Raw genomic sequence first — 25,583 nt, forward strand, 5'->3', positions numbered from 1 at the left:
CTAGTCTTTCCCATTCTGTTGTTTTCCTCTATTTCTTTGCATTGATTGCTGAGGAAGGCTTTCTTATCTCTTCTTGCTATTCTTTGGAACTCTGCATTCAGATGCTTGTATCTTTCCTTTTCTCCTTTGCTTTTCGCTTCTCTTCTTTTCACAGCTATTTGTAAGGCCTCCCCAGAGCCATTTTACTTTTTTGTATTTCTTTTCCATGGGGATGGTCTTAATCCCTGTCTCCTGTACAATGTCACAAACCTCCGTCCATAGTTCATCAGGCACTCTTATCTATCAGATCTAGGCCCTTAAATCTATTTCTCACTTCCACTGTATAATCATAAGGGATTTGATTTAGGTCATACCCAAATGGTCTAGTGGTTTTCCCTACTTTCTTCAATTTAAGTCTGAATCTGGCAATAAGGAGTTCATGATCTGAGCCACAGTCAGCTCCCGGTCTTGTTTTTGTTGACTGTATAGAGCTTCTCCATCTTTGGTTGCAAAGAACATAATCAGTCTGATTTCGGTGTTGACTATCTGGTGATGTCCATGTGTAGAGTCTTCTCTTGTGTTGTTGGAAGAGGGTTTTTGCTATGACCAGTGCATTTTCTTGGCAAAACTCTATTAGTCTTTGCCCTGCTTCATTCTGTATTCCAAGGCCAAATTTGCCTGATACTCCAGGTGTTGCTTGACTTCCTATTTTTGCATTCCAGTCCCCTATAATGAAAAGGACATCTTTTTTGGGTGTTAGTTCTAAAAGGTCTTGTAGGTCTTCATAGAACTGTTCAACTTCAGCTTCTTCAGCGTTGTCATCAACTTTGACAGTAAACTGTATCCATTATTCTAGCTATGATGTAGTCCATTTTTAAGAAAATCCAAAATGTAGATAATTAATGGCTTAATATCTCTGCAAGAGTGTATATCTTTTTGTACATCATCACTTGTGTTAGAAGGAAACAAGAAAAACTCAGTAGGTACTTAAGAGGGCACACTAATATGTTTTTCATTATGTATAAGTAAACTTATTAAGACTAAATCAGTTTTATAAACTTTTAGACAGTTGCAGAAGGGAAGTCAAGATTCAGTCAGTTCAGTCGCTCAGTCATGTCCGACTCTTTGCAACCCCATGGACTACAGCACGCCAGGCTTCCCTGTCCATCACCAACTCCTGGAGCCTACTCAAACTCATGTGCATTGCGTTGGTGATGCCATCCAACTACCTGTCCTCTGTTGTCCCCTTTTCGTCCTGCCTTCAATCTTTCCCAGCATCAGGGTCTTTTCAGATGAGTCACCTCTTCGCATCAGGTGGCCAAAGTATTGGAATTTCAGCTTGAGTATCAGTACTTCCAATGAATATTCAGGACTGATTTCCTTTAGGAAGGACTGGTTGGATCTCCTTGCAGTCCAAGGGATTCTCAAGAGTCTTTTCCAACACCACTGTTCAAAAGCGTCAGTTCTTCGGTACTCAGCTTTCTTCACAGTCCAACTCTCACATCCATACATAAGCACAGGAAAAACCATAGCCTGGACTAGACGGACCTTTGTTGACAAACTAATGTGCTTTTTAATATGCTGTCTAGGTTGGTCATAGCTTTTCTTCCAAGGAGCAAAAGTCTTTGAATTTTATGGCTCAGTCACCATCTGCAGTGATTTTGGAGCCTCCCAAAATAGTCTCTCACAGTTTCTATTGTTTCCCCATGTATTTGCCATGAAGTGATGGGACCGGATCTTAGTTTTCTGCATGTTGAGTTTTAAACCACCTTTTTCACTCTCCTCTTTCACTTTCATCAAGAGGCTCTTTAGTTCTTCTTTTCTTTCTGCCATAAGGGTGGTGTCATTTGCCTATCTGAGGTTATTGATATTTTTGCTAGCAATCTTGACTCCAGCTTAAATGATCCAATTAGTTTATTTGTGACTTACACATCATTTTTTAAAAAGTTACAGATGTTTGTGTGGTATTACGGAAAAGTTAAAGAAAGTCATTTATTTGAAATCATGTTACGCAAGGCTTAGACTTAGGCAAAAAGTTAATAATTTACTCCAGAAGTTTTGCTCCTAGCTATGAAAAAGCTTGTATCAATCAACTCTCCTATAAGGGACAATTATAAAAGCTGAATAAAGTATAACAGAACATAATAAAACAACATTTAAAGGTACCCAAGAACAACCAAGACTGTTAGGATTTGAGGGACCAACGCACCAGACAGCGCCCCCAAGCTAAGAAGTCCCTGGCTCAGAATGTCAGTAGTGTGGAGTTTGAGAACCCCTGATGTAGAACAAAGCTGGAGAATTCCCAGACATACCAGCATTAAGTCATAGTTAAAACAATGTGGTGTTACACAAGATTAAGTATAAAGACAATGTGGTATTACACAGGAGCAGAAAAATATTAATAAACCAATGAACCAGAACAGGAGGAGTCCAGAAGCTATGTGCATGTACAGACCAACTAAGTTTTGACAATTATACCTCTGCTGTGAGAAGAAGATTTTTTCCAACAAGTATTTCTGTATATGTATGTGGGAAATATGAATCGTGACCTTACCTTATACCACATGAAAATAACTTCTAGGCAGATTAGAAGCTTCTAGGAAATAACATAGAAGAATATCTACAAGAATTTGAGTCATGAGAAACTTTTAAAAATAGGACTCAAACACAGACAAAGGGAAAAAACTGATAAAGGCACCATTAAAAGTAACAAATTGTTTTCAGTGAAATATATCATTAAAAACGTGGAAAAGCAAATCATAAAAGAAGACATTTTCAATATATATAATACGTGTGTGTGTATATATATCTTATAAAAGACTCATATCCAAATGTATGAAGACCATCTGTGAAACTTCAAAAGACAGACAACCTTATTTAAGATATAAGCAAAGTACTTGAACAGTACTTTACAAAAGAAGACAGCTGATAAGCATTGAAAATATATTTTGCATCATTCGTTATCAAACAGTCTAAAGTTAATCTACAGTGAAATATCTCTACACCAGGGGTTCTCTGGTAGCTCAGCTGGTAAAGAATCTACCTGCAATGCAGGAGACACTGGTTTGATTCCTGAATTGGGAAGATCCCCTGGAGAAGGGATAGGCTACCCACTCCAGTATTCATGGGCTTCCCTGGTGGCTCAGATGGTAAAGAATCTGTAAAGAATCCACCTGCAATGCGGGAGACCTGGGCTCAGTCCCTGGGTTGAAAAGATCCCCTGAAGGAGGGTACAGCAGCCCTCTCCAGTATTCTCGCCTGGAGAATCCCCATGAACAGAGGAACCTGGCGGTGTACAATCCAAGGGATTGCAAAGAGTCAGACACAACTGACTAAGCACAGCACGGAGTACCTAACATTGGGAGAAAACAACTGATAGTAACAAGCATTGTTGAAGATATTGAACAACTGGAACTCACATACACTACTAATGGAGATATAATTTCGTTTAACAACTTTGGCATTCTGGTTGGCAATAAAGCTGAATATATACATATCATGTGACTCAGCAGTTTTACTCCCAGGTATATATTTACCGGAAATGTGTATAGACATACATGGAAAGGTATATGCAAGCATTTAAAAATCTTTTTAGACTTCACTTTTTAAAGCAGCTTTAGGTTCATGGCAAAATCAAAAGGAAGGCATAAAGAGTTCCCATATACCCCCACGTTTTATCATAGCCCCCATACATGCAAAGCTCCCACACATTATCACCATCACTCAACAGAGTGGTACTTGTGCTAATACTGATGAACATACATTGATACATCATAATCACACAAAGTCCACGGTTTGCTTTAGTTCATTCATGGTGTTATACATTCTGTGGATCTGGACAAATGTATAATGACATTTACTCATCATCATGGTATCATGTAGAATATTTTCACTGCCCTAAAAAGTCCTCTTAGCTCTATCTATTCTTCCTTCATCCCCTCCACCTAACCTACAATTAATGATTTTTTTTTTCACTGTCTTTGTGGTTTTGGCTTTTTTAAAACATCGTATAGTTGAAATCATACAGTACGTACCCTTTCCACTTTGGCTTCTTTCACTTAGTAGGACATATTTAAGTATCTTCTGTGTCTTTTCATGTCTTGACAGCTCACTTAATTTTAATGTGGAATAAGTTGTTATTCCATTGTTGTGCTGTCCAGAGTTGTCCCTATTTATCCATTCACCTAACAAAGGACATCTTGGTTGCTTCGACATGTTGGCAGTTATGAGTAAGGATACTATAAGCATCGTGCATAGGTTTTTGTGTAAACATAACTTTTCAGCTCTTCTAGGTAAGTATCACAGAGCGTATTTGCCGGATCATATGGTAAGTTTTATCAGAAACTGCCAGTCTTCTAGGTAGTTGCACCATTTTGCATTCCCACCAGCAATGAATGAGAATCCTATTGCTGTACATATTTGCCAGCATTTGGTGTCGTTGCTCTGGATTTCACATTCTGAGAGGTGTGTTGTAGTGGTTTCTTGTTGTTTTAACTGGCATTTTCTTGATGACATATTATAATATGAAACTTTTTTCATATGCTTACTTGCCATCTGTATATCTTCTTTGGTAAAGTGTTTATTAAGGTCTTTGGCCCAGTTTTAAATTGGGTTGTTTTCTTATTATAGAATTTTAAGAGTCCTTTGTATATTTTGGATAACAGTCTTTATTAGATGTGTTTTTTGCTAATATTGCACAAACGTTTTATTCTAGTCTGTGACTTGTCTTCTGATTCTCTTGACATTGTCTTCTGCAGAGCAGAAGTTTTTCATTTTAATGAAGTCGGGCTTATCTTTCATGTATTGTCTCTTTGGTTATGTATTTTAGAAGGCATCACCATATCCAGGGTTACCTAGGTTTTCTTTTATACTATCTTGCTGTCTTCTGTGATTTTTATAGTGTTGTGTTTTACATTTAGGTCTGTGATTCATGTAGAATTAAAACGACTTAAATTAATTCACTTCTCATATCCAAGTACTAACCAGGCCCAACCCTGCTTAGCTTGTGAGATCAGACAAGGCCGGACACAGTCCGGGTGGAATGGGCATAGACAAATTAATTCACTTCTTAATTTAAGTTAATTAATTTAATTATGTAATGTTTGTGTCTAAATTCGTTTGTTTATATGTGAGTCACCAGTACCATTTATTGAAGAGACCATCTTTTCTCCATTTTATTGCCTTTGATCCTTTGTCAAAGGTGAATTGACTGTATTTATGGGAACCTGTTTGGGGACTCACTATTCTGATTCATTGATCTACTTGTCATTCTTACACCACACTGTATTGATTATTATAACTTTATAGTAACTCTTGAAGTTGAATAGTATCGGTCCTTTAACTTTGTTGTTCTCTTCAGCATGGCATTGGCTATACTCCGTCTTTTGCCTCTCCAGATAAAATGTAGAATCACTTTCTTAATATCCATAAAATAATTTGCTGCAATTTTTATTGGGATTGCATTGAATTTATTGGTGAAGTTGAGAATAACTGAGGAATTGACAGTATTGAGTCTTCCTAAATGTGAATGTGGGATATCTCTATTATTTAGCTCTATGATGTCACTCATCAAAGTTTTGTATTTTTCCTCTTATAAATCTTATTCATATTTTTTACATGGATACCTAACGATTTCATCTTGTGGGGCAGGGGAGTGGTGTCAATGTGAATCCTACTGTTACAAGCATGTTTTTAGCATTTTTATTGATCAGAGCTAAAAGCTAGAAACACGTAAATAATGGTAGAGTCATACAATGGGATAGTAGTATATAGCAATACAGCAATAGAATTGAGGAACTCTTGATTCCTTCAGCACCATAAATGAATCTCACAAAATAATATTTGGGGAAAAAATGGACACAAAGGTTATATGGTTATGAATCCAGTGTCTGAAGTTCTGATCAATAAAGACTAAAAGGGATCAGGAGAGAACCATTCTGGATGCTGGAAATATTCTGTGTCTTGATCTGCGGAGAGGTTCATGCTTTTATGTTCATTGAGAGGTACACCTAGAATTTTCTGTACTTTATGCCATAAAAATTGTACCTCAGTAAAGATATTTTTAAATGACAATAGTGAGTACGTATCCTAATAGAAAGTTACAAAGTCACTACGATTCTTCATCCCAACTCATGTGAGAAAAGAATGAAATGTTGTATCAGAATAATTAATAATTAAATTTAACTCTGAGACTCCTGTCAATCAAGTTAAAGTTATAGAAATTGCATTGTTCAGTCACAAAAATCATAAATTCTCTGAGTGGTAAATGAAAGTAATATGCCACAACATCCTAATATATATAGTATTCATTTACATAGTAAACATTTTCTATAGTAGTCTTCACCACAGATATAAAACTGTTATTCATATGATCTGCCTTCGAGGAGGAAACAAAAATAAAAACAAAGCTCTAGTAAAATATTCCAACCACCTTCAGAAAGAACAGGTGGTTCTCTTTTTCTTGGTGACCTATGGACATTTCTGGTGATTCTAATTTGATAGCGAGGGAGAAATACAGAGGTGTGTGATTCCCCAAATTTTTTTCTTTAAGATAATGGTGCTGTAAAATACTATCCAAAAACTCATTCTCCTAGGCAGATAAGATTAGGAAATGCTTTTTTGTCCATCCAAGTACTGGCATTCACAGTATTCATTGAGTATAGTTATGGTTCACAGAAATCCTACAATAATGAAATCAGTGCTCCTAAACTTACTCAAATACGGAATCCCCTTTTCTCACAAACCCCAGAAATACCTAATGGGAAAAAATACTCTTTTAGACATGGCAACTTAAAGGAGTAAGTCAATGCATGTTGCCTAGTCGATCTTCAAGTACCGAGCACTGAACCAGCAGTAAGCTAGAGTTGAATTCTGATGATAGCCCAGCATAAAGACATTCAGAGCGACACTGGAAGAAAATCCTGTGCTTTGGATATGAAATATGTTGATGACAAGGATCATATCTTATTTTAGAAATTGAGGAAATTTGATTGGCTTCTCTCAAAGAGAAAGTTTTGCCTCTGTGTAAAAATGTTCCATAAAAGTACATTGAAACAGTTATATAATTTCTCCTCCAAAATCATGTTTGCTGCTGCTGTGTCACTTCATTCATGTCCAACTCTGTGCGACCCCATAGAGGGCAGCCCACCAGGCTCTGCTGTCCCTGGGATTCTCCAGGCAAGAACACTGGAGTGGGTTGCCATTTCCTTCTCCAATGCATGAAAGTGAAAAGTGAAAGTGAAGTCACTCAGTCGTGTCTGACTCTTAGCGACCCCATGGACTGCAGCCTACCAGGCTCCTCCATCCATGGGATTTTTCAGGCAAGAGTACTGGAGTAGGGTGCCATTGCCTTCTCCGAAAATCATGTTTGGATCTGGCCAAATGAGCCGTTGTTGTCCCTGAGTTGTGCTCATGCTTCATGTTAATCCAGTAATCTAACACAGGTATTACTGAGTAACAGTTAATCTTAGCAGAACCTCAGTGTGAATATACATCACTTTCCAAAGTCTCTGACAAAATGGTTTAGCAGTAGATTGCTTAGAATACTTAGGGATTGAGAGAAGAAATACTGGGATTTTTCTCAAAGTGTAATGATTTATTCCATACCAGAAATATTACTGATTTCAAAACACAGTCATGCATTTTTTGTTTAAGAAAGTCAACTATTTTTAGTTTAGCTTTGATTTCTAGTTATCAAATAGAGGTGACCCCCAAAGCTTGAGGAAACAGAGATTAAAAAAAGTTTATTCAGCATAAATTATCAGATACTTGTTTACTTAACTAAAATGTTTTTTTCATGGATATTCCTCCTCTTAAAATTTTTTTAATAACCTTTCAACTTTTGAAAGTATATTTCAAAGTATATTTCAAGTATATTTCAAACTTGGATGAAATCAGACAGGAAAGCAATGCTATGCATCAAGGACTCTAAAATGAGCAAAGAATACACCACAGACATATTTCTCTCACTAAAACTCTAAGCCTATATTGGACTTCCCAGGTTTGTACAGCACTGACTGATACTGATTATTCATCAGCTTATTCCTGCCTGAAGGCAGATAACAACTGTGTCACGTTTGATTACTTGGATGACCTTTTCCTTTCTTTTCCCATTGAGAGGATGAATTACGGTGAAGAAGATCTCATCTTTCACTAAAAGGTCAAAATGCTTCGTTCTGTCTCTGATTCATTTTCAACAAGGTGAATGAACTGTCTCTCATCACTGACACTGATATGTAGATATTTTTTTCACCTCTACCAGCGCAGAACTATAAACTCTGTTTTTGCCATCTTACAGTCTCCACTCCCATTTAAATATTAAAAAGTAATTTCTAACCCAGATGTTTCTGTTCCACAAAGACTGATGAGTATCACATTTTGCCTTTTGTTGAAAACAGATCTATTATTTGCTAATAATATTGTTGAGCAACATGCATTGCTTTATTCTAATAACATGGTTCTCTTATCTTTTTCCTTCCTTTATTCTGCACCGTTGTCTGCTTTTTGCTTTTTACAACTTCATGTTTCAGTCTCCTGTGAGTCCTGGCTTTGAGGTAGGTACTATCTCTACTTAGAAATGTGCTTCACTATCTTTTTGTAAACCAGCATTATAATACTAAATTAATATCAGACAGTTATCTGTTTTGATTCTGTGATACTCAGGTCGGAATTTTAGCTCAGAATCCAACCTGTTGAACTGCAGAAAGCCCACGGGTGGTGTTGGTGGTTGTTTTCTTTTCCTGATGTTATTGTTCAAATTTTCCCAGTCTTCGGTAAGACAAAGAGCAATGCAGGCTTTAGACCAATAGATGGTTCGTTTGATTAAATTTTGCCCTTAGATTCCTTGATTCCATAACATTGTTGTCTTTTCTACGAAACTGAGCAGACCAGCTGAGAAGAGTATAGAACACAAAAGAGAACCGAACACTGGTAGCGCATTTACTGAAATGCACATATTAGAGCTATGTGCTGGTGCCGGGGCCACAGAACCATGCCAAGTGAGGTCATGGTCCTGATAACCACCAGTTTTGGTTGGCACAGTAAGACACAGAGCAGCCACTGTCTGAAAATGACTATAATTTTTTAGGAAAGGAGCTTTTTCTTAATGTATCATCACAGTCTATTTAATTTATAGTCTAATCACAGTCTATTTAAAAAGGATGGTATGCAACTGTATGTATTAACGTCTCAATCCAAGAAGAAATTATATATGGAAAAGAAGCTCAGTTTCTTTCACAAAGGTTTTAAGAAATACCCCCTCAAAAATTGACTTTTTATCCATCTTAGGCAATTAACGACCTAAACACTGGGGAGAAGTCAAGTGTTAAAGCAGGATACACAGCAGTGCTCTTATTGTGATAACTTGTTTTGACCAGTTGACTTGTTAATGTTTCATTTTTCTTTTCTGTACTTCTGGTGAATTGAGGGTTGACATATTATTATTTTCCTTCATGAGACTATAAATGTCAAATACCGTTATCAGTGTCCATTCTAAAATGGTCTTGTTAAGGTAACTCTAACAAAGGACGCTAATGAAAACACAACCAGAACATGTTCTGGGTTAAATAAAATTGAGAAGTCAAGATACCTTGATTCATAAGATGTAAAATGAAGAGATCTTCTTCAATAATAGTAAATTCCCATGTTTGAAAAATCAACCTAGTTCAAAATGTGCCCTACTTAGAAAAGTCCAGAGTAAATGCTAGGTCAATGATATTCTTATAAATTTAAATTTTGTAATTTACAGTGCCTTCCAGACATAATTTTAAATGTGGAGTAGTATTTTTCCCTTCAAATTATCCTTTGGGAATAAAGCCAAACAAGGATAGGAAGCATTTTCCACTTCACCCTCCTGCACTAAACTCAGAGCAGATTGTGTAAAAGAAGACTGAAGAGTAGTTGGCTTTTCTATGCAAGTTGTATAGCTTACAGGCAACTAGGCCTTCATGGATTAGCTCCCGAGGGAAACAAAATGCAAACAAAAAGTTTTTGTAGAAGCTTCTGGTATTATATTGCAATGATGCATATTAATTAATCTCTATCGATTAGATTGGTTCCTCTTTAAAAAACAATACTGAAATAGGTGTTCTTGTCTGTATTTTTTGCACATTTGTAAACTTATTACAGATTTAATTATAGGTTTATCAGTAAGTATTTGTTGAATGACTCCAGAAGGTTATATCCTTAGAATCCAAGTAGGCTAAAGAATATATGCATTTTGTGGCCAACTAGTTCTTCAAAACGTTGTAAAAGTTTAAATTTATAACTTCACTGACTACAGTGTATGAGAGTCTGTTTCCTCATACTCTTCCCAACAGTCAATTTTATCAGTATTTTTAAATTATCCAATTATCCACTAATTGGATAGGTAAAATAATTTCTATTAATAAATATCATTTCTTTACTAGAGAAGAGAAACAGCTTTTCGTATATTTATTGGCCATTTGTATTTTACCCATGGTGAATTCCCTGTCTCTTTCTCTATTGAGTTGCTTGTTGGTTGTTGTTTAGAATACGTACTGTTCTGTCTGTTAATCAATGGTGGAAGTATATCTTCAATTTTACATGTGTTTTTGATGGCTTTTCCCCATACTGATATTTTAAAACAGAGAAAACATATTTTCACTCCTTATCTAACTGTAAGTGGAGTACTATTGAAAATAAATAATTGTAGGCAGATTAAATATTATATTCTTTTCAAATGATTCAGAAGAATAGTTTTCTCTTTACATGAGTGAGCTGAAGTCAAGTTAGAAAACGGAACAGAATTTAAAGCACGGGTGTCCTTTGTAATCACAGGATACAGTCATGGCTTGATTGTTTGTTTTAAAGTTAGGTAGGCCTTATGGAATTTTTTAAAAATTTAAGAACTTTGCTGAAGTTATTTTAAATGTTTTAAAATGTCTTTAAGGAAACATTTACTATTACAGCTTTGAAGTTAAGAGGCTCTAGAATTGTGTATGTGTGTGTGAAATTAAATGCTTTTAGACAAGTCTTTTTGGTAATTCTTAACATTCAGACTGCACAGATATTGTTAGAATATAAATTGCTTATTTAAGAAGCTTTTCCTGTGTCTGACTGTTTACATTTCACTTTTTTTATAAAATTTGGAAAATATTCAGTTTAACTTTTTATGAGAGGGTACATATTTTCTAAATAATAATTTGCTGTAAACTATTATTTTTTTATAAAGTTTACTGACTCCCATTTAATTAAGACAAGAATTGTACCAAGGAACTCTTTGCTGCATACTTCCTAAAAACTCTCCCCACAAAATGACTCATTCAGTTACTGTTTCTGTTCATTAATAAATTAAAAAAAAAAAAAGCATACCAGTATTACATTATCTACCTGTAATTGGATATGATCCTGATATGCCTTATAATAGTCAAGATAGATTCCTTTCAAATGAGCAAATAATGGGGGGAAAGTTATTTCTAATCCTGAATGTAACTATGGTGAAATTTCTGGCCAAATATTTTCCAGGATAGTTTCCAAAGTAGCAAAAGTCTATCTAGAGGTAGAGACTTTACTTGTTACGCTTGTATTCTGGAGTTCCAGGAATCCTGGTGATTAATCTGAATGAATAAGTCGTTTTTCCATTTCAATATGTGCCATGACGTCCACATTAGTACATTAGCCAGATATTTCGAGATTTCTTTTGATGATTGTGTAAACTAGTTCTCCAGTGTATACTTCCAGTGAGGAAAAGACATCCAAGAATTCTTCAAGCAGCCCTTCTCCTGAGAGTCAGAAGAGTATGTGTAGTGATAGGTTTGTCAGGAAGGAGCTGGTCAGTAAAATTAAGAGTGTGAGGCCTACTTTGCTGTGCTGTTAATCAGCTGTTGCCTGGTTTCATCCAATGTGTCTAGCTTATCATACGCACGTTATTATTTCGTACTCTACACATAGACTTCCAGCTGTGTAAGTCTGAATGTGAACACAGCTGGAGAGTCCTTCATGAACTCCGCTGAGGAGGGGACATCATGTGCCCCTTGTCCACATGTACCGGCTGATCTTTTACACAAATGAATCTTTAGTGAAGACTCGTGCAGTCATATTGCAAAGATACTTTGGCCTCTTTAATGCTCCTCCACAGCCGTGCCTTAAGACCCAAAGCATTGTTCTCTGCTTTAAGATACACCCACCCCGTTCCCAGGGACAAGCGTTTGCTCAGTGGCTGGCTGTGCCCGTCTAGTGTCACATCCAGCCTGCCATAGTCATCGTTGTGACCACAGCGCTCCTAGAGGAGTACTATGAAAGAGGGTTGCTCGTTTTTACCTGGAGAGTTTCTGTATCCTCATAAATGTTCTGACCCAGGAAAAAAATAAAGGTTTGTATAGAAGAAATGAGGAGTGAAGAGAGTGGATGATTGAAATTGGTACTATACATTAAACTTGTAGAAACGTTAGAAATAATTCAGTTTCTAAAATGTTTTATCAGTGTGTTCACAAATATTTAGATACATCATTTTATTTGATCCACAAGACCTGGTTCTAACCATTAGATTGGTTCTGTCCGGTGAGATGAAGTCATCACTCCCTTCTCAAGAAGAGTAATAAGCATATTGCAATTTTGGTAATAAATATAGTGAGATACAAGATGCAACAGAGTCCAGAAGTTATGAACAAATGGACTTTTCACCAAATAGCCCAGTTTTTGGAAGTGTCTGTTTCTCTGTAGCTGTGTACACTGACATAATTTCACTGAGTTAATTCTTTCCTGTACTTTTAAAAGTCAGCTTCTTCTTTTTTTTCTTCTTCTTCTTTTGGTAGGTAAAGAAAAAAGTCTCATACTTTTCTTTCTCTGTTTTAAGTTGCATTAAAATCTACTCTTTGATTCTTGCAAAAGCACATGTGCACGTACATATACACACATGCTATATATTCATCATTGATTGTTACAGGCTAAGATTCTATAAACTACTGTGGAGTTATCCTTGTGGGCCATTTTTGAAGGGAGAGGCAAATTTGCAGCTTTGCACTGTTTACGTCATGCTTTTTCCAGCTTCTCCTTGGTGTGTCCAAGGCAGTAATCGATAGGAAAGCATCTTTCCAGATTGTTTCATTCAGCTTTCCCATGAACTCATAAGCTGAGGCCAGGCCCACTGTCAATTCAATCAGGGTCAAATACCCTTCTCTAGGGGATCTTTCCTACCCAGGGATTGAACCCGAGTCTCCTGCACTTCCCTGGTGGCTCCGATGGTAAAAGCATTTGCTTGCAATGCAATGCAATGCGGGAGACCTGGGTTCGATCCCTGGGTGGGGAAGATCCCCTGGAGAAGAAAATGACAACCCACTCCAGTATTCTTGCCTGGAAAATTCCATGGATGGAGGAGCCTCGTAGGCTACAGTCCATGGGGTCGAAAAGAATTAAACACGACTGAGCGACTTCACTTTCACTTTCTCCTGCATTGCAGGCAGATTCTTGACATTCTGAGCCACCACGGAAGCCCACTATGAGAATATGTATCCCTAAAATCGCTATTCTTGGATTTTCCACATGATCTGCTTACCTTCCAGTTCACATTCTATATGTAGATGAAATCTGACAGTCAAAGCCCTCCACTTGTTGACATGCAAAGTTATTTTCTTCCGCCGTGGAAATGCTCCATTTTTATTTTGTGAATGTATAGCATGTGACATTAAGGTTACACTGCCCTCAAGTTTATCCTTATGGAGAGGTGGTCTTATGTTTCCCCTTTACTCCAAGAACCCACAGATTTACAGGCTGTAAGTAACTGACATTTTGGAAGAACAGTGCATGCAATTTGTAACACCTCTCCAACAGGTCTAGTGCTTTCCCTGGAAAGGGTGGATTGCTTAAGAAAATAGTTAGATTCCTTTATCCTTCATTTCTGTTTACTTAAAAAGAGTGAGGCAATATAAAAGTTAATGTAACTTCCAAGACTGCTTTAGCACTCAGCAAATCCAGATCACCTTGTATTTTTAAGAGATTATATATTTTATTAGTGTGAAAGCTTTCACAAATTGCTTCAAACATTAAAAGTGGATTCTCTACTGTGAAACAGCATCCATCACCTCTGAGCAGGGGGTACACTTTTTTTCTGCCCTGTAGCAGTCCTTTTCAATGTTTTGAAAAGGTGTTGATTAGATTTTATTTATGCTGTATATTTAGGGTATCCAACTGAGTAGCCAAACTCATTTATCTGCACACTTGGCAGGTAGTTCCAGGCCTATAGAGTCAAAATTGTAACAGAATAGCACCAAACAATTTAAAATTCACCAAACACCGTACCCTCCACTCAGGGAATTACAGGGCATCACACCAGAGTGTTCATATGTGAACTCCATTTTACAGGGGTGTTGAGACTTGCCTGTTGCCCAGGAACTGCTCTGGAAAATCCCAGATTCCCCATTTTTGAGATGAAATACTCATCTAAGTGTTGTGGAAAGACGTCAATCGTTTCTTTTCCCTTCATAAAATAGCCTGAGACTAAGCATTCACTGTCCTGTTTCACTAGTAGTGATGATGGGTGAGGTCAGATAATCATTTCCAAGTGGGATAAACAGGCTTCAGAGTATATAAAAGAAACCTCCAGTCAGTCCAAACACTGGGAGGACTGAATTGTCCTAAACAGAATTTTGGCTGCTAATACTAGTTAACATAGCCATTGCATGGCAAGATTCACTCCAGGGTCCATACCCAGTACCTCTTCCTCAGGAAACTCCTTTTCTGAATGACCCCTTCATCTCCACCACGGAAATGGTTTATTTTTTCTTTGCACCTGGATGCATATGGGCACTTATTCTGTGTGAGGCAGTTTTCCAGAAGTTGATGATACAGTGATGAACAAAATTGTCAAGTTCCCATTCTCATGGAACTTATATTCTACTGAAGGGAGATGGTTTTGTTTACCTAATAAACAGGTAAGTAAGACAAGTTGTAGGCTGCAGTAATTGCCCTGGATGAGAAAGTATGATGTGCCAGAGAGTAAAAGAGTGTGGAAGGAATGTGGGCAGGAAATGAGGTAGTCTGGAGGCCTTTTGGAGAAGGTGATACATGACCTGGAATCTGAAGAGTAAGGCAGAACCTAAAGAAGGAAAGGGCACAAGTCAATAACAACAGTTATGTTGTGTCCAGAATTCTGTTGGGTAGTAAGCTTATTGGGCACAGAGATTGTTACTGATTAATCTTTATATGTCCTATAGCATCTGACTTGAGCCTTTGGGTAGAATTTGTCCTAGGAAATACTTGTTAAATTAGGTAGATCCATCTTGATAGCAGTAGGGGCAAATTGTTATAAGGCACTAATCTGCCCAGTTCTTTGATAATCAGAAAGGCTAGGTCTTAACACTTCAGTAAAAAAAGGTTAATGTTTGCTTGGCTTGGTGTCACACAGTGGTGCTTGTATCTTTTAAGCGTAACAGCAGCTGGATAGGAAAGTAGGCAGGCAACTGAGGGATTCTTAAACAATAGACGCTATATATTCTGCTAGCCATAATGTTCTGGAACACATGTTTGATGCTATCCTCTGAGCACAGGCAGACTGCTTGAAAATCTCTTCTGTGGTTTAAGGTTAAATGGTTCACAATATTTTCATGGTGCACTTGGCATGTAGAACATACTATTGCTTTGTTATTCTCATTTCTGTGAACTCTTCTTTCATGACTTAAATGAAGGGAAGAAAATATTTTCTATTTTTATATTAGTATAAAATCAGGGGATATGAGAGCTGGGAGAGACTAAGAAAAGAGGAAGCAAGCCCGGAACAAGACTACCTGAGTTCATGGTTCTGCATTTTACAGGCTGTATGATCTTGGGCAGATGATGTAATCTTTCTATGGTTCAGTTTCCTTATCTTTAAAAAACCTGGTGATCATGAGATTGAAATGAGTTGAAATAAAGTGCCATGAAAAGAATCTGGTACATACAAAAGTTATAGAAAGTATTTTATGTCTTTATCTAATCCTGAGGTCTCAAACTCCTCCCCATGACCAGATTTATTCCCCAATTCTGTTGACTGAATGTTTCAGAATTGTTTTCAGAGTCGCTGATATTTAGAAATAGAGTTATTTCATAAAGTGCCTAGATTTTCTGCTGCTTTTGTAAAACTAAAAAAGCTGAAAACATAAGGCTTTTTCAGTCACATGGCAGCCATTAGAAGTATTTGAGCCACAGCCATCCCTTTTAAACTGAACCTGTCCTCTCCAGTTTTCCATAAGCTCCAACATTCTCTGTTGCATTCCTGCACCCATTAATATTAACAGCCTACAGGTGCATATTTGAGCTTTTTACCTGTCCTCTTTTTAGAGCAGAAGGGTTGTGATAGATATTGTATACATGTTGTATATGCTAAGTAGGGATGAGGAGCAGGCAGACAAGTACAGAGAACAGTTCCAGTGAAAAACATTGCTTAGTCAACTGTACTTTCTCAAAACTGAAATTCTGTAGAGCAAGTGTGTTGGTGTTACCAGTGCATGTAGTACTATGTCAGTGTTACAGTGCATGTAATCCTAATTTTTTTTTAAATGCTTGTATTAACAGTCTATATTTTGAACATCTCTATTGAAATGTCTCATCCATTATTTGCATACATTTATTTCTTGAAAACATTCATTATTGTTCAAGCATTGCTTATTACTTACATTGTACCAGGTTATTCTTTCTACTAGCAGAAGACAAATGTGATTAAGACACTGTCCTTCCCTTAGGAGCTTACTGTGTAGTGAAAAGTGCAAATGTGAAAGTGTTACTCACTCAGTTGTGTCCGACTCTTTGCGACCCCATGGACTGTAGCCCACCAGGCTCCTCTGTCCATGAAATTTTCCAGGCAAGAATACTAGAGTGGGTAGTCATTCCCTTCTCCAAGGGATCTTCCTGACCCTGTAGTTGAACCTGGGTCTCCTGCATTGCAGGTGAATTTATTACTGTCTGAGCCACCAGGGAAGCCCCATTGTGTTAATGATTAAGACCAAAAGGAGTCCTGAAAATGATAAATCCAGAAAGACACTTCAAAGTGTACACAAAAGTATTAACTTTTCCATTTCTCTTTAACTCAGTAGGAATTTATGTCACTCCAAATTCAGTTGCCAGTATGGGTCTATATTTTAATACTGGATAAAGTTTCATTTGAATGCTGTTTTTTATAAAGTGACTTTTATCTCTCAGGAAATCTTATTTTTAATTTTTATGTAAATGACAAGAAACCACAAGTAAAGGCAGTTTTCCCCCTCTGTTTTTTAGATTTATTAATAAAGAGAATTCATTTTGAACTGCGAAGTGGAATATACCTTGTTGGGAAATTGTTTCAGAGTCCTGTTGAATGTTTAAAGATGTGCTGGCAGTTGGAGTTTCCATAATGTAATCTAAGCAGTCATTTCCTGGGAGGGTTCCAAACTTGCTGAGTCATTATTTAATATACCAGGTTAAAAACCAGATTCTGTGTCTAGAAAAGCAAGATGCATTGTCTCCATAAGTAGGTGTTCAGTGCGTGCACTTTTAACTTTGGCAGTCGTTTCATACGAAACACTGTTAACATGTGGATGTTACAGACACGTCAGGAAACCACAGTCTTGAAAACATTGTAATCTCTTGAATCTTTAATATCTAGTCTTGGCTTTAAAATTCAGCTTTCATCATTTTTCTGTTCTCATATTCTCTCCCATTCATGACCGTGATCCTTCTTACAATGAGAATAAGAGAGACCTTTATACTTTTCATCATCTGCAATTTGCCAGATCAGATCATTGGTGTCAGTCCATACAAATACCATGTCATACAGTGATGTCAGCTCTCAAAAAAGTTTCACACCTACAATTTGATCCAAACTCCTCCACTCAGGAAAAGAACAATACATAAGACCAATGGCTAATGTAAACATGTAAAATTTTAGAAGTGCATCCTCTTGTATGTGCTTACCGTAATTATAGAGAAGAGAATGCTATATCTGTTCAGAATTTTGAGCCAGTCATTGCTCTACACATAATAATGAAGCAGAATGAAACAAAATGTTGCTCTTTACTTCTTCCTTTCCAAAACATTTCAACTATCCTCTCTATTCCCAGGGAGAAAAAAAACCACAACACTCATTCTGCAGATTGTCCAGGTTCCCCAAATACTGGAACAGCAAGTAACAGTGGAGATTAATTTAAACACCATTTAGTTAAACTAGTAAGCCTAATCAAAACTTCACTAGTGTTGATAGGTAAGCGAGAATTTTCTCTACCATAATTAAAGATCTTACTTACAAGTGTAAAGTAATGTACTCATAATGATTAAGTATACAAATATACTTCCTTGGTGGCTCAGACAGTAAAGAATCTGCCCATAATGCAGGAGTTCCAGGTTCGATCCCTGGGTCGGGAAGATCCCCAGAAGAAGGGAATGTCTACCCACTCCCATATTCTTGCCTGGAGAATTCCATGGATGGAGGAGCCTGGCGGGCTACAGTCCATGGGGTTACAAAGAGTCAGACAGTGTTGAGCAACTAACACTTTCACTTCACTTTATACAAATATACAAGTACATAAAAAATATTAAAATGAAGTAAGTTAATGAAGAAATATAATGATACCATATCTCTTTACTTTGTATAATAATGCACAACATCCATGTACTGTGCTTAGTCACTCCGTCGTGTCTCACTCGTTGCGACCGCGTGGAGTGTAGCCCGCCAGGCTCCTCTGTCCATGGGCTTCTCCAGGTAAGAATACTGGAGTGGGTTGCCATGCCCTCTTCCAGGAGATCTTCCCAACCCAGGGATCAAACCCAGGGCTTCTGCATTGCAGGCAGATTCTTCCATAAAAACTAGTTATTTAAGTCAGCATTACCCTTTGAATTGTAAGTCTGCTTTCCTATTGAAATTATCTTAAAGTCCAAGCTAGTTTAATTTAGATCAATGCGATTTGTAAAACCATCCTCTATTTCTTTTAAAATTACTAACTTCTGAATTTTTGCCTACTCCGTAGCTTGATGCATCAAACAAAAAAAATATGGTAATGTGGATTTTGGGCATTATACCTTCAAATAAAATTTCACATAAAAATGGAAATTACAACTAGTAACTTTCTTAAAATGGTAACTGAATGTGAATTATTAATCAAAATGTATCACTGATTCTGAAAACCCTTAGGAGCATTTTATTTGCTTTTATATTATTAGAAATGATGATTGGCAGGATTCCAGAAATGATGGTTGTTAAACATTTATGTAACCAATGATATATAGATAAATATTATAAATATAAATTTATATTACAGGTCAATGGCCTTATAGGATCTTATTTTTATGTTTGTTTTACAATCTCTTATATATCAGTAAAGCTTTTTTTCACACTTTGAAGAATGGATAAATATTTCAATAAGCATTTACAAAGTCATAAGATAGTAACCCAGTCTTTTTTTGTCTTAGCTCTTAATTTTGCTGCATAACAGGGAAAAGCAGGTATAAATGTATACGTGTAAACTCTCAGAAACATAGAATATAGTTCAGTCTCCATTACATCAGTTACCACATGCATGCACCCCGTCTCATGATTTTAAAACTTCACTTTTTCATTTAGAAATAGAGGCCACATTGAAAATGACTGATTCTATTTGGAACTGTAAGAAAAGGGAATCATGAGAATGTCTGGTTGTGTTGCTAGTTGATTTTGCTGCTGCTGCTGCTAAGTCGTTTCAGTCGTGTCCGACTCTGTGTGACCCCATAGACGGCAGCCCACCAGGCTCCCCTGTCCCTGGGATTCTCCCTGGAGTGGGTTGCCATTTCCTTCTCCAATGCATGGAAATGAAAAGTGAAAGTGAAGTCGCTCAGTCGTGTCTGATCCTCAGCGACCCCATGGACTGCAGCCTTCCAGGCTCCTCCATCCATGGGATTTTCCAGGCAAGAGTACTGGAGTGGGGTACCATTGCCTTCTCCAGTTGATTTTAAGATGTCATAAATGACAAGAGGACGCTTTGATAATGTTGTTAAAATCTTAAATTGCTATTGTATCTTAAATGCTATTAGTTTTCATTTTGACACTATAAATCTGCAGTTTATTGTTATTCAGTGCCAAGGACACATGTGGCTGTGTGAATCTCATCTTTGCCTGAGTGTGTAGTACAGACTCGGCCACAAAATAACAGCCAGTTTCTTTTCCCTAAAATCATGTAAGGTTTTAAAATGTCTTAGGTAATCCTGCCTTGAAGGTAATAAATGACTTCTCAGGAATAATTCTGGTTCTTGTAGTTTGTGGTAGTGTTTATGTGAATGTTAACATATTGGGTGAGAACATTGAACTTTATCTGATTGCCTCTTGCTCATCTAAGTGAATTTGCCCCATGGTATACTGAATAATCCAACATCAAACTGGCTTTGTCTACACATCTTAGAATTAAGTCTCTTAAGTTAAGAAAAATAACTGAGAAGTCATTTGGTCAACTTTTCATACAATTTTCTAAATTTGAGAACATTGTAAGTCTGCTAAGAAAGTGTGACAACAGATCAGCTTTTATTTTGAGTGGTGAAACTTTCCAACTGTGGAAAAATACCACTTTTCATTTTAGTGCACTTAAAACTGGCCCATTGGATTGTTAAAACAGGACCTAACCCAATGAACTTAATTATTTTCCAGTAAAATTAAATTCCACTGAAGGTATTTATTCAATATATTTATGATTCTGATTTGGCAAACCTTAGACTCAGTTTTAAAAGCTCCCATGATGTCTCTGCAAGAGTTGAGCCCTTCCAGAATAATTCTGCTTCATAGTTTTTTATGGAATTGAAGGTATAAATGTAACTGTAGACATAATATCCCTAAGTAGAACCTCATTTCAAATTTCTTTTTATTGCAGCTAGTGAATCTGTAAATCAAAATTTTCCCATTTGATGCAGATAGACATTGAAAGGGATAGAAATTATATGTATATATGATTTGTTTCTCATCTTTTCAGTAATTACCCGAATTAGACATTAACTAAGTAAGGTGATAATACAAGGGCTCTAGAAGCAGACAAACGTAGATTCATGTTTTGACTGTACTATGTACTAGCATTTGACCCCAAAATTAGATGCCTCAACTATAGATAACAAGGCCTGTCTTATAAGGTACCTAAAACAGTGATTATTCAGAGTTAATACTAAGTTAAGAGCTTAATAAATGAATTATATAATTATAATGACTATTAAAAAGTAATTCAGTTCTTTTATTCCAGTGATTATTATTTCTGATGATTCCCAAGTATATTTCCATAATATCAAGAGATACCATGAAATTGTTCAAAAACACTGGAAACACAGTTCATTTTAATTCGTTTGTTTTTTTAAATCTATATAGAGCTGATAATGTAATTACAAAATGAGAAACAGGAGTGTACAGAGGTATAATTGTAACCAAAACATTAATATTTGTGACTGTTATATAATCTAGTAGTCACTGTTTCTCATTTTATAAATGATAGTATAAGTTTAACTCTACTTTTATATGGTTGAGGAATAATGTTAAATTATGTATATTTTTTTCTTGGAGAAAATCCAAAGAAACTATCGGCCCTTTTCAGATGAGGTACTGTATGGGACAGACTGGGGGGATTTGCTTTTCATTTATTATCCTCCTGAATTTCTTACATTTTGTACCTGTGAATCTTTAGTAAATATCAGTAAAGTAGTATATGCAGTGAGATTTAGAACCGTATTTTTGTTTGCTTTCAACTTTATATTTCTCCATTGAAACTAAAAAGCTGAAAATTAAAGTCCCAGAAATCAGTTTCAAATATTCTGATCTCCAATTCTGGTTTCAGATGTAAAAGCAAAGTACTCAAGTAAGACATAAAGGGGAAATAAATTACATTAATAAACAGAAACATAGTTTTAGTTTATTCCTCTGACATTCTTAACAATCAGTCCACTAAATACAATAGTAAAACAAAAAGCAATTTAAAAATACATAAACATATTATGCTGCATCAAGGTCACTTGCATCTTACCGTATCACTCTGGGAACATCACTACCACCTGAAAAGCTGGATGTGTTTTATTGGGAAAATGATTTTTCTCTCTGTGTCAGTTTTACTGCACTAGAGCCTTGGCTCAGTAATAATGTGAACCCTTTTGTCGAAAAATTAAAGTGAAAATAAAAATACATAAACATATAAATCAGTCTTTTACAACTTATTGTCCTCTGTTGTCTTTCAAACATATAGCAAAAGTCACCTTCTGAGTCCTTCATTGGTCGAGAGAAGAGGTCAAATTCCCAGTCGTACATTGGGCGACCCATCCAGCTCGACAAGATCTTGCTGTCCAAAGTTAAAGTGCCGCACACATTCGTCATCCACTCGTACACCCGGCCCACCGTGTGCCAGTATTGCAAGAAGCTTCTCAAGGGGCTCTTCAGGCAGGGCCTGCAGTGCAAAGGTAAGGATGACTTTGCCACCAGCCAACACTTGATCCTCATCCATTTGAAATAACTGTTTTCCTCATCACTTTTCTTTCTGGATGAATGCTTGGTTTTAATATTTTCTTCTAAAATCATTGTGATTACAACATCAACACCAAATAAAACAGCCTTCAAGGCCTTCACCTCCTGCTCCTCTGTCCACCTCCTGACCGTTTCGGTGGAGCTAGCCCACTGAGATAATACATGACGGATGGATGGCTATAAAAACCTACCCACGGGGAGCAGTGAAGCCCATGCTGGATCTTACCTAAGCCTCCTTCAGCCTCCCATTTGGACCGGGGAGCTCCTTAACCTCACTCGCCCTGCTTCTTGCACCCTACTGGACATGCTTATTACAACATCTGTGGTGGTGCAAGCTCTGTGTAGACCTAAGGGGCCTCATTAGATTTGTGTTAACTACAGTACTTTCCCTGAAAGTGTGCTTGCTCTTACAATACTAGTATGCTAATAATACTTTTCCAAGACTGATAGTGAAGCATCTAGAGAAAGAGGTGTGTTTTCTGATTCACTCACAGGTCAGTATAGATGAATGGCTTACCCTTCCTTCCCCAACTGCCTCAGTGGCCTTCCCTGGCTCAGCCTCACACTCCCCTAATGGCAGGATTCTGTCATTTGTCTGCTGTTTGCTACTCTGGCCTGGAGGGACCAGCCAGAACTTGCATGGTTAGCCTCATCTCAGGCAGGCTTCCTTACCGCCCTTGTTCCTTTTGATGCTGATCCCAGGTTGATTCCTGTGAACAGTCCCTCCTCCCCTCACCATGTACACATAGCTCTCCACCTTGCTCCTCTGGCTCTGATCTTAGCCTCCTTTCTGATCATCATCTAACCTTTCCCCTGTGTCCATACTTGTGGTGGCTGATAATGGCCTTTAAAGGTGTCCTAGTACTAATCCCCAGAACCTGTAAATGGTACCTTATATAGAAAAGGGGTCTCTGTGGATGTGATTAACTTAAGGCTTTTGAGATGGGAAGTTTAGCCTGGATTATCCAGGAGAGTTCAATGTAATCACAGCATCTTTACCAGACAGAGACAGGGATATTTGACACAGAGGAAGACAAGGTGACATGACCACAGAAGCAAACATTAGAGTGATGTGGCCACAAGCCAAGGAATGCCAGCCACCATCAGAATCCAGTCATCAGGATTCTCCCCTGGAGCTTCTGGAGGAAGATTTTGGATTTCTATCTTCCAGACCTGTGTGAGAATAAATTTCTGTTGTTTTGAAAGTGAAAGTGTTAGTCTCTCAGTTGTATCTGACTTTCTGCAACCCCATGGACTGTAGCCCACTAGGCTCCTTTGTCCATGGAATTCTCCAGGCAAGAATCCTGGAGTGGGTAGCAGTTCCCTTCTCCAGGGGATATTCCAGACCCAGGGATCCAACCCAGGTCTCCTGCATTTGTTGTTTAAGCCACCAAAAATAAAATCATTGTGATTAGATTGCAGATTCAACTGTCATAAACGCTGTGCACCAAAAGTGCCCAACAACTGCCTTGGCGAAGTGACCATTAACGGAGGTAGGTAGAAGGTCAGCCTTCTCTCCCTCTTAAGGCATGTGTCATATAGGACTTAGTGGGATTTTCTTTACTTTTGTTTCTATTCAGATACTTGTGACTCAGTAAATTACAGCCTCTCTCCTACTTTACTGTAGAAAAGTACCCGTCATTGTATTATGATAAAGACCAGAGATTATCTGGATTTTTACATGGTGAACCACCTCATACTGAAAACCTGGATATCCAGGATTTCTTCCCCAACTCCTTCATTTTCTACATCTATCCTAGTTCATTCAGAAATGTAGAAATTGTTGTAATGTCTGCAAGTTATACCTATCTGTCTTTTCCTCCATCCTTTTTATTCCAAGCATTGAAACAGAAGTTAACTTTTATTCCCTGTTGGTCAAGGGAAGAATCACAGAAATTGACTGACCGGAAACAGTTACCTACTTTCTTCATCCATCCAGTTACTATTTTCATTGTGTGTGTACTTGTTAATATGCATCTTTAATAATAATAAAAGGAAATTTAATTCAGCCAGTTAAAAGCTCCATATCCTTTTCTATATTGAGGAATATTCCTTTGGGAAGACTTTAATTGCATAGATTAAATTTGAAGGAATCCTAAGAAAAATGTTGTGTTCTAAAGGAACAGCTCTCATTTTCTTCCCTGGTAGAATTCCTTATGGATTCTGAACAAAACATTTGACACAGAGTCCCAGATTGACTTTACCCATAGATAGTAGACTGCATTAGACTTCCAGCCTGTTGTCAGATTGTTGATTCCTCTGAGAAGAAAACTGGTGGTAAAAGATGGGAGAAACTGGTTGAGTATTTCTGTGTTACTAAAATCCTGAAGAACAAGTGATTATCTGTGTTCTCCACTTTCTTCTCTAGAAGAAGAGAAAGCTCTCTAGGAAAACATTCCCATAGTAGTTTCTGGCTTTGCAGTGCTGCCAAAGATAAAAACTTGGCAGTCTTCCCAGTTTAAGTGGCATGTGGTATTGATTTTATTCAGGCCCAGGAAATGTCAACCTGTACTAGATAACTGGAACTAAGGGGAAACAGTATAGTTTTTGTTATATTGATTAATTTGAAATCACATTTTTCCATACAGTCTGAAAAATCTGGGAAAATGTGCGTTTTCCAAACTTGGCAGGCTATTTAAACCATCAGCCTTAAATAGGCTCTAATCAGTCTTTTTTCTAATTTTAAAGTAAGAACTTTATATTAGTAAGTAATTATGCTGCATTAGCATCAACAGCAGCAGCATCAACTGTATAATGGCAGGATTCAGTATTATTTCAAACATCAAATATTTGTTTGATAGTTATTTAAACAGTGCTGCTTATGTGACCAACTTAATCTATTGAAATTCATGATTTTAAAAGTTACTGAGTGGAGTATCAGGAGTCAGTGACATTCCGTGTTCGTGCATGTGAAAGTTTCCCACATCCTCCCACATGTTTCTCTTTCCCACCAGGGTGCTGTGCTGCTGAAATAAGATTAGTTTCCTCTTCCTGGTATCACGTTGCTTCCTAGCACTTTGTTTCTGCATCACCCTTGGCGTCCTTCCAAGGCTCCCCATGACGTGTTTATGCTTCTAGGCTTAGGGGCCTAAAAAATGAGCATCTACTTGTAAAATTATATATTTATCCTCTCATAAATTCAGATACTTATGAGCTAAAGTTTAAAAGGAAAGTGAAAGAAAGGAAG

The 25,583-nt window shown here is 37.2% G+C and overlaps 1 protein-coding gene across 8 annotated transcripts in view; it reads left to right on the plus strand.

Moving 5' to 3' along the window:
- The window catches only part of PRKD1 (protein kinase D1), a 347,749-nt gene that overhangs the window by 266,933 nt on the left and 55,233 nt on the right, over positions 1-25,583 (plus strand). For 4 of the 8 annotated variants that reach the window (XR_015149796.1, XM_086363785.1, XM_086363790.1 and 1 more), the window contains 3 exons: positions 8,508-8,531; positions 22,122-22,332; positions 23,812-23,889. Coding sequence is in view for 6 of the 8 variants with exons in the window: in XM_086363785.1 (XP_086219911.1) it covers positions 8,508-8,531; positions 22,122-22,332; positions 23,812-23,889 (313 nt within the window). In the remaining 2 variants the exon portion in view is untranslated. The remainder of the gene's footprint in view (positions 1-8,507; positions 8,532-22,121; positions 22,333-23,811; positions 23,890-25,583) is intronic. The other 4 variants (XR_015149797.1, XM_086363786.1, XM_086363788.1 and 1 more) reach the window with 1 other exon arrangement.

The sequence above is a fragment of the Bos grunniens genome, chromosome 21 (genome assembly GCF_055505025.1).
Source record: "Bos grunniens cultivar Pamir isolate PY7600 chromosome 21, Bosgru_T2T1.0, whole genome shotgun sequence".
NCBI lineage: Eukaryota > Metazoa > Chordata > Mammalia > Artiodactyla > Bovidae > Bos > Bos grunniens.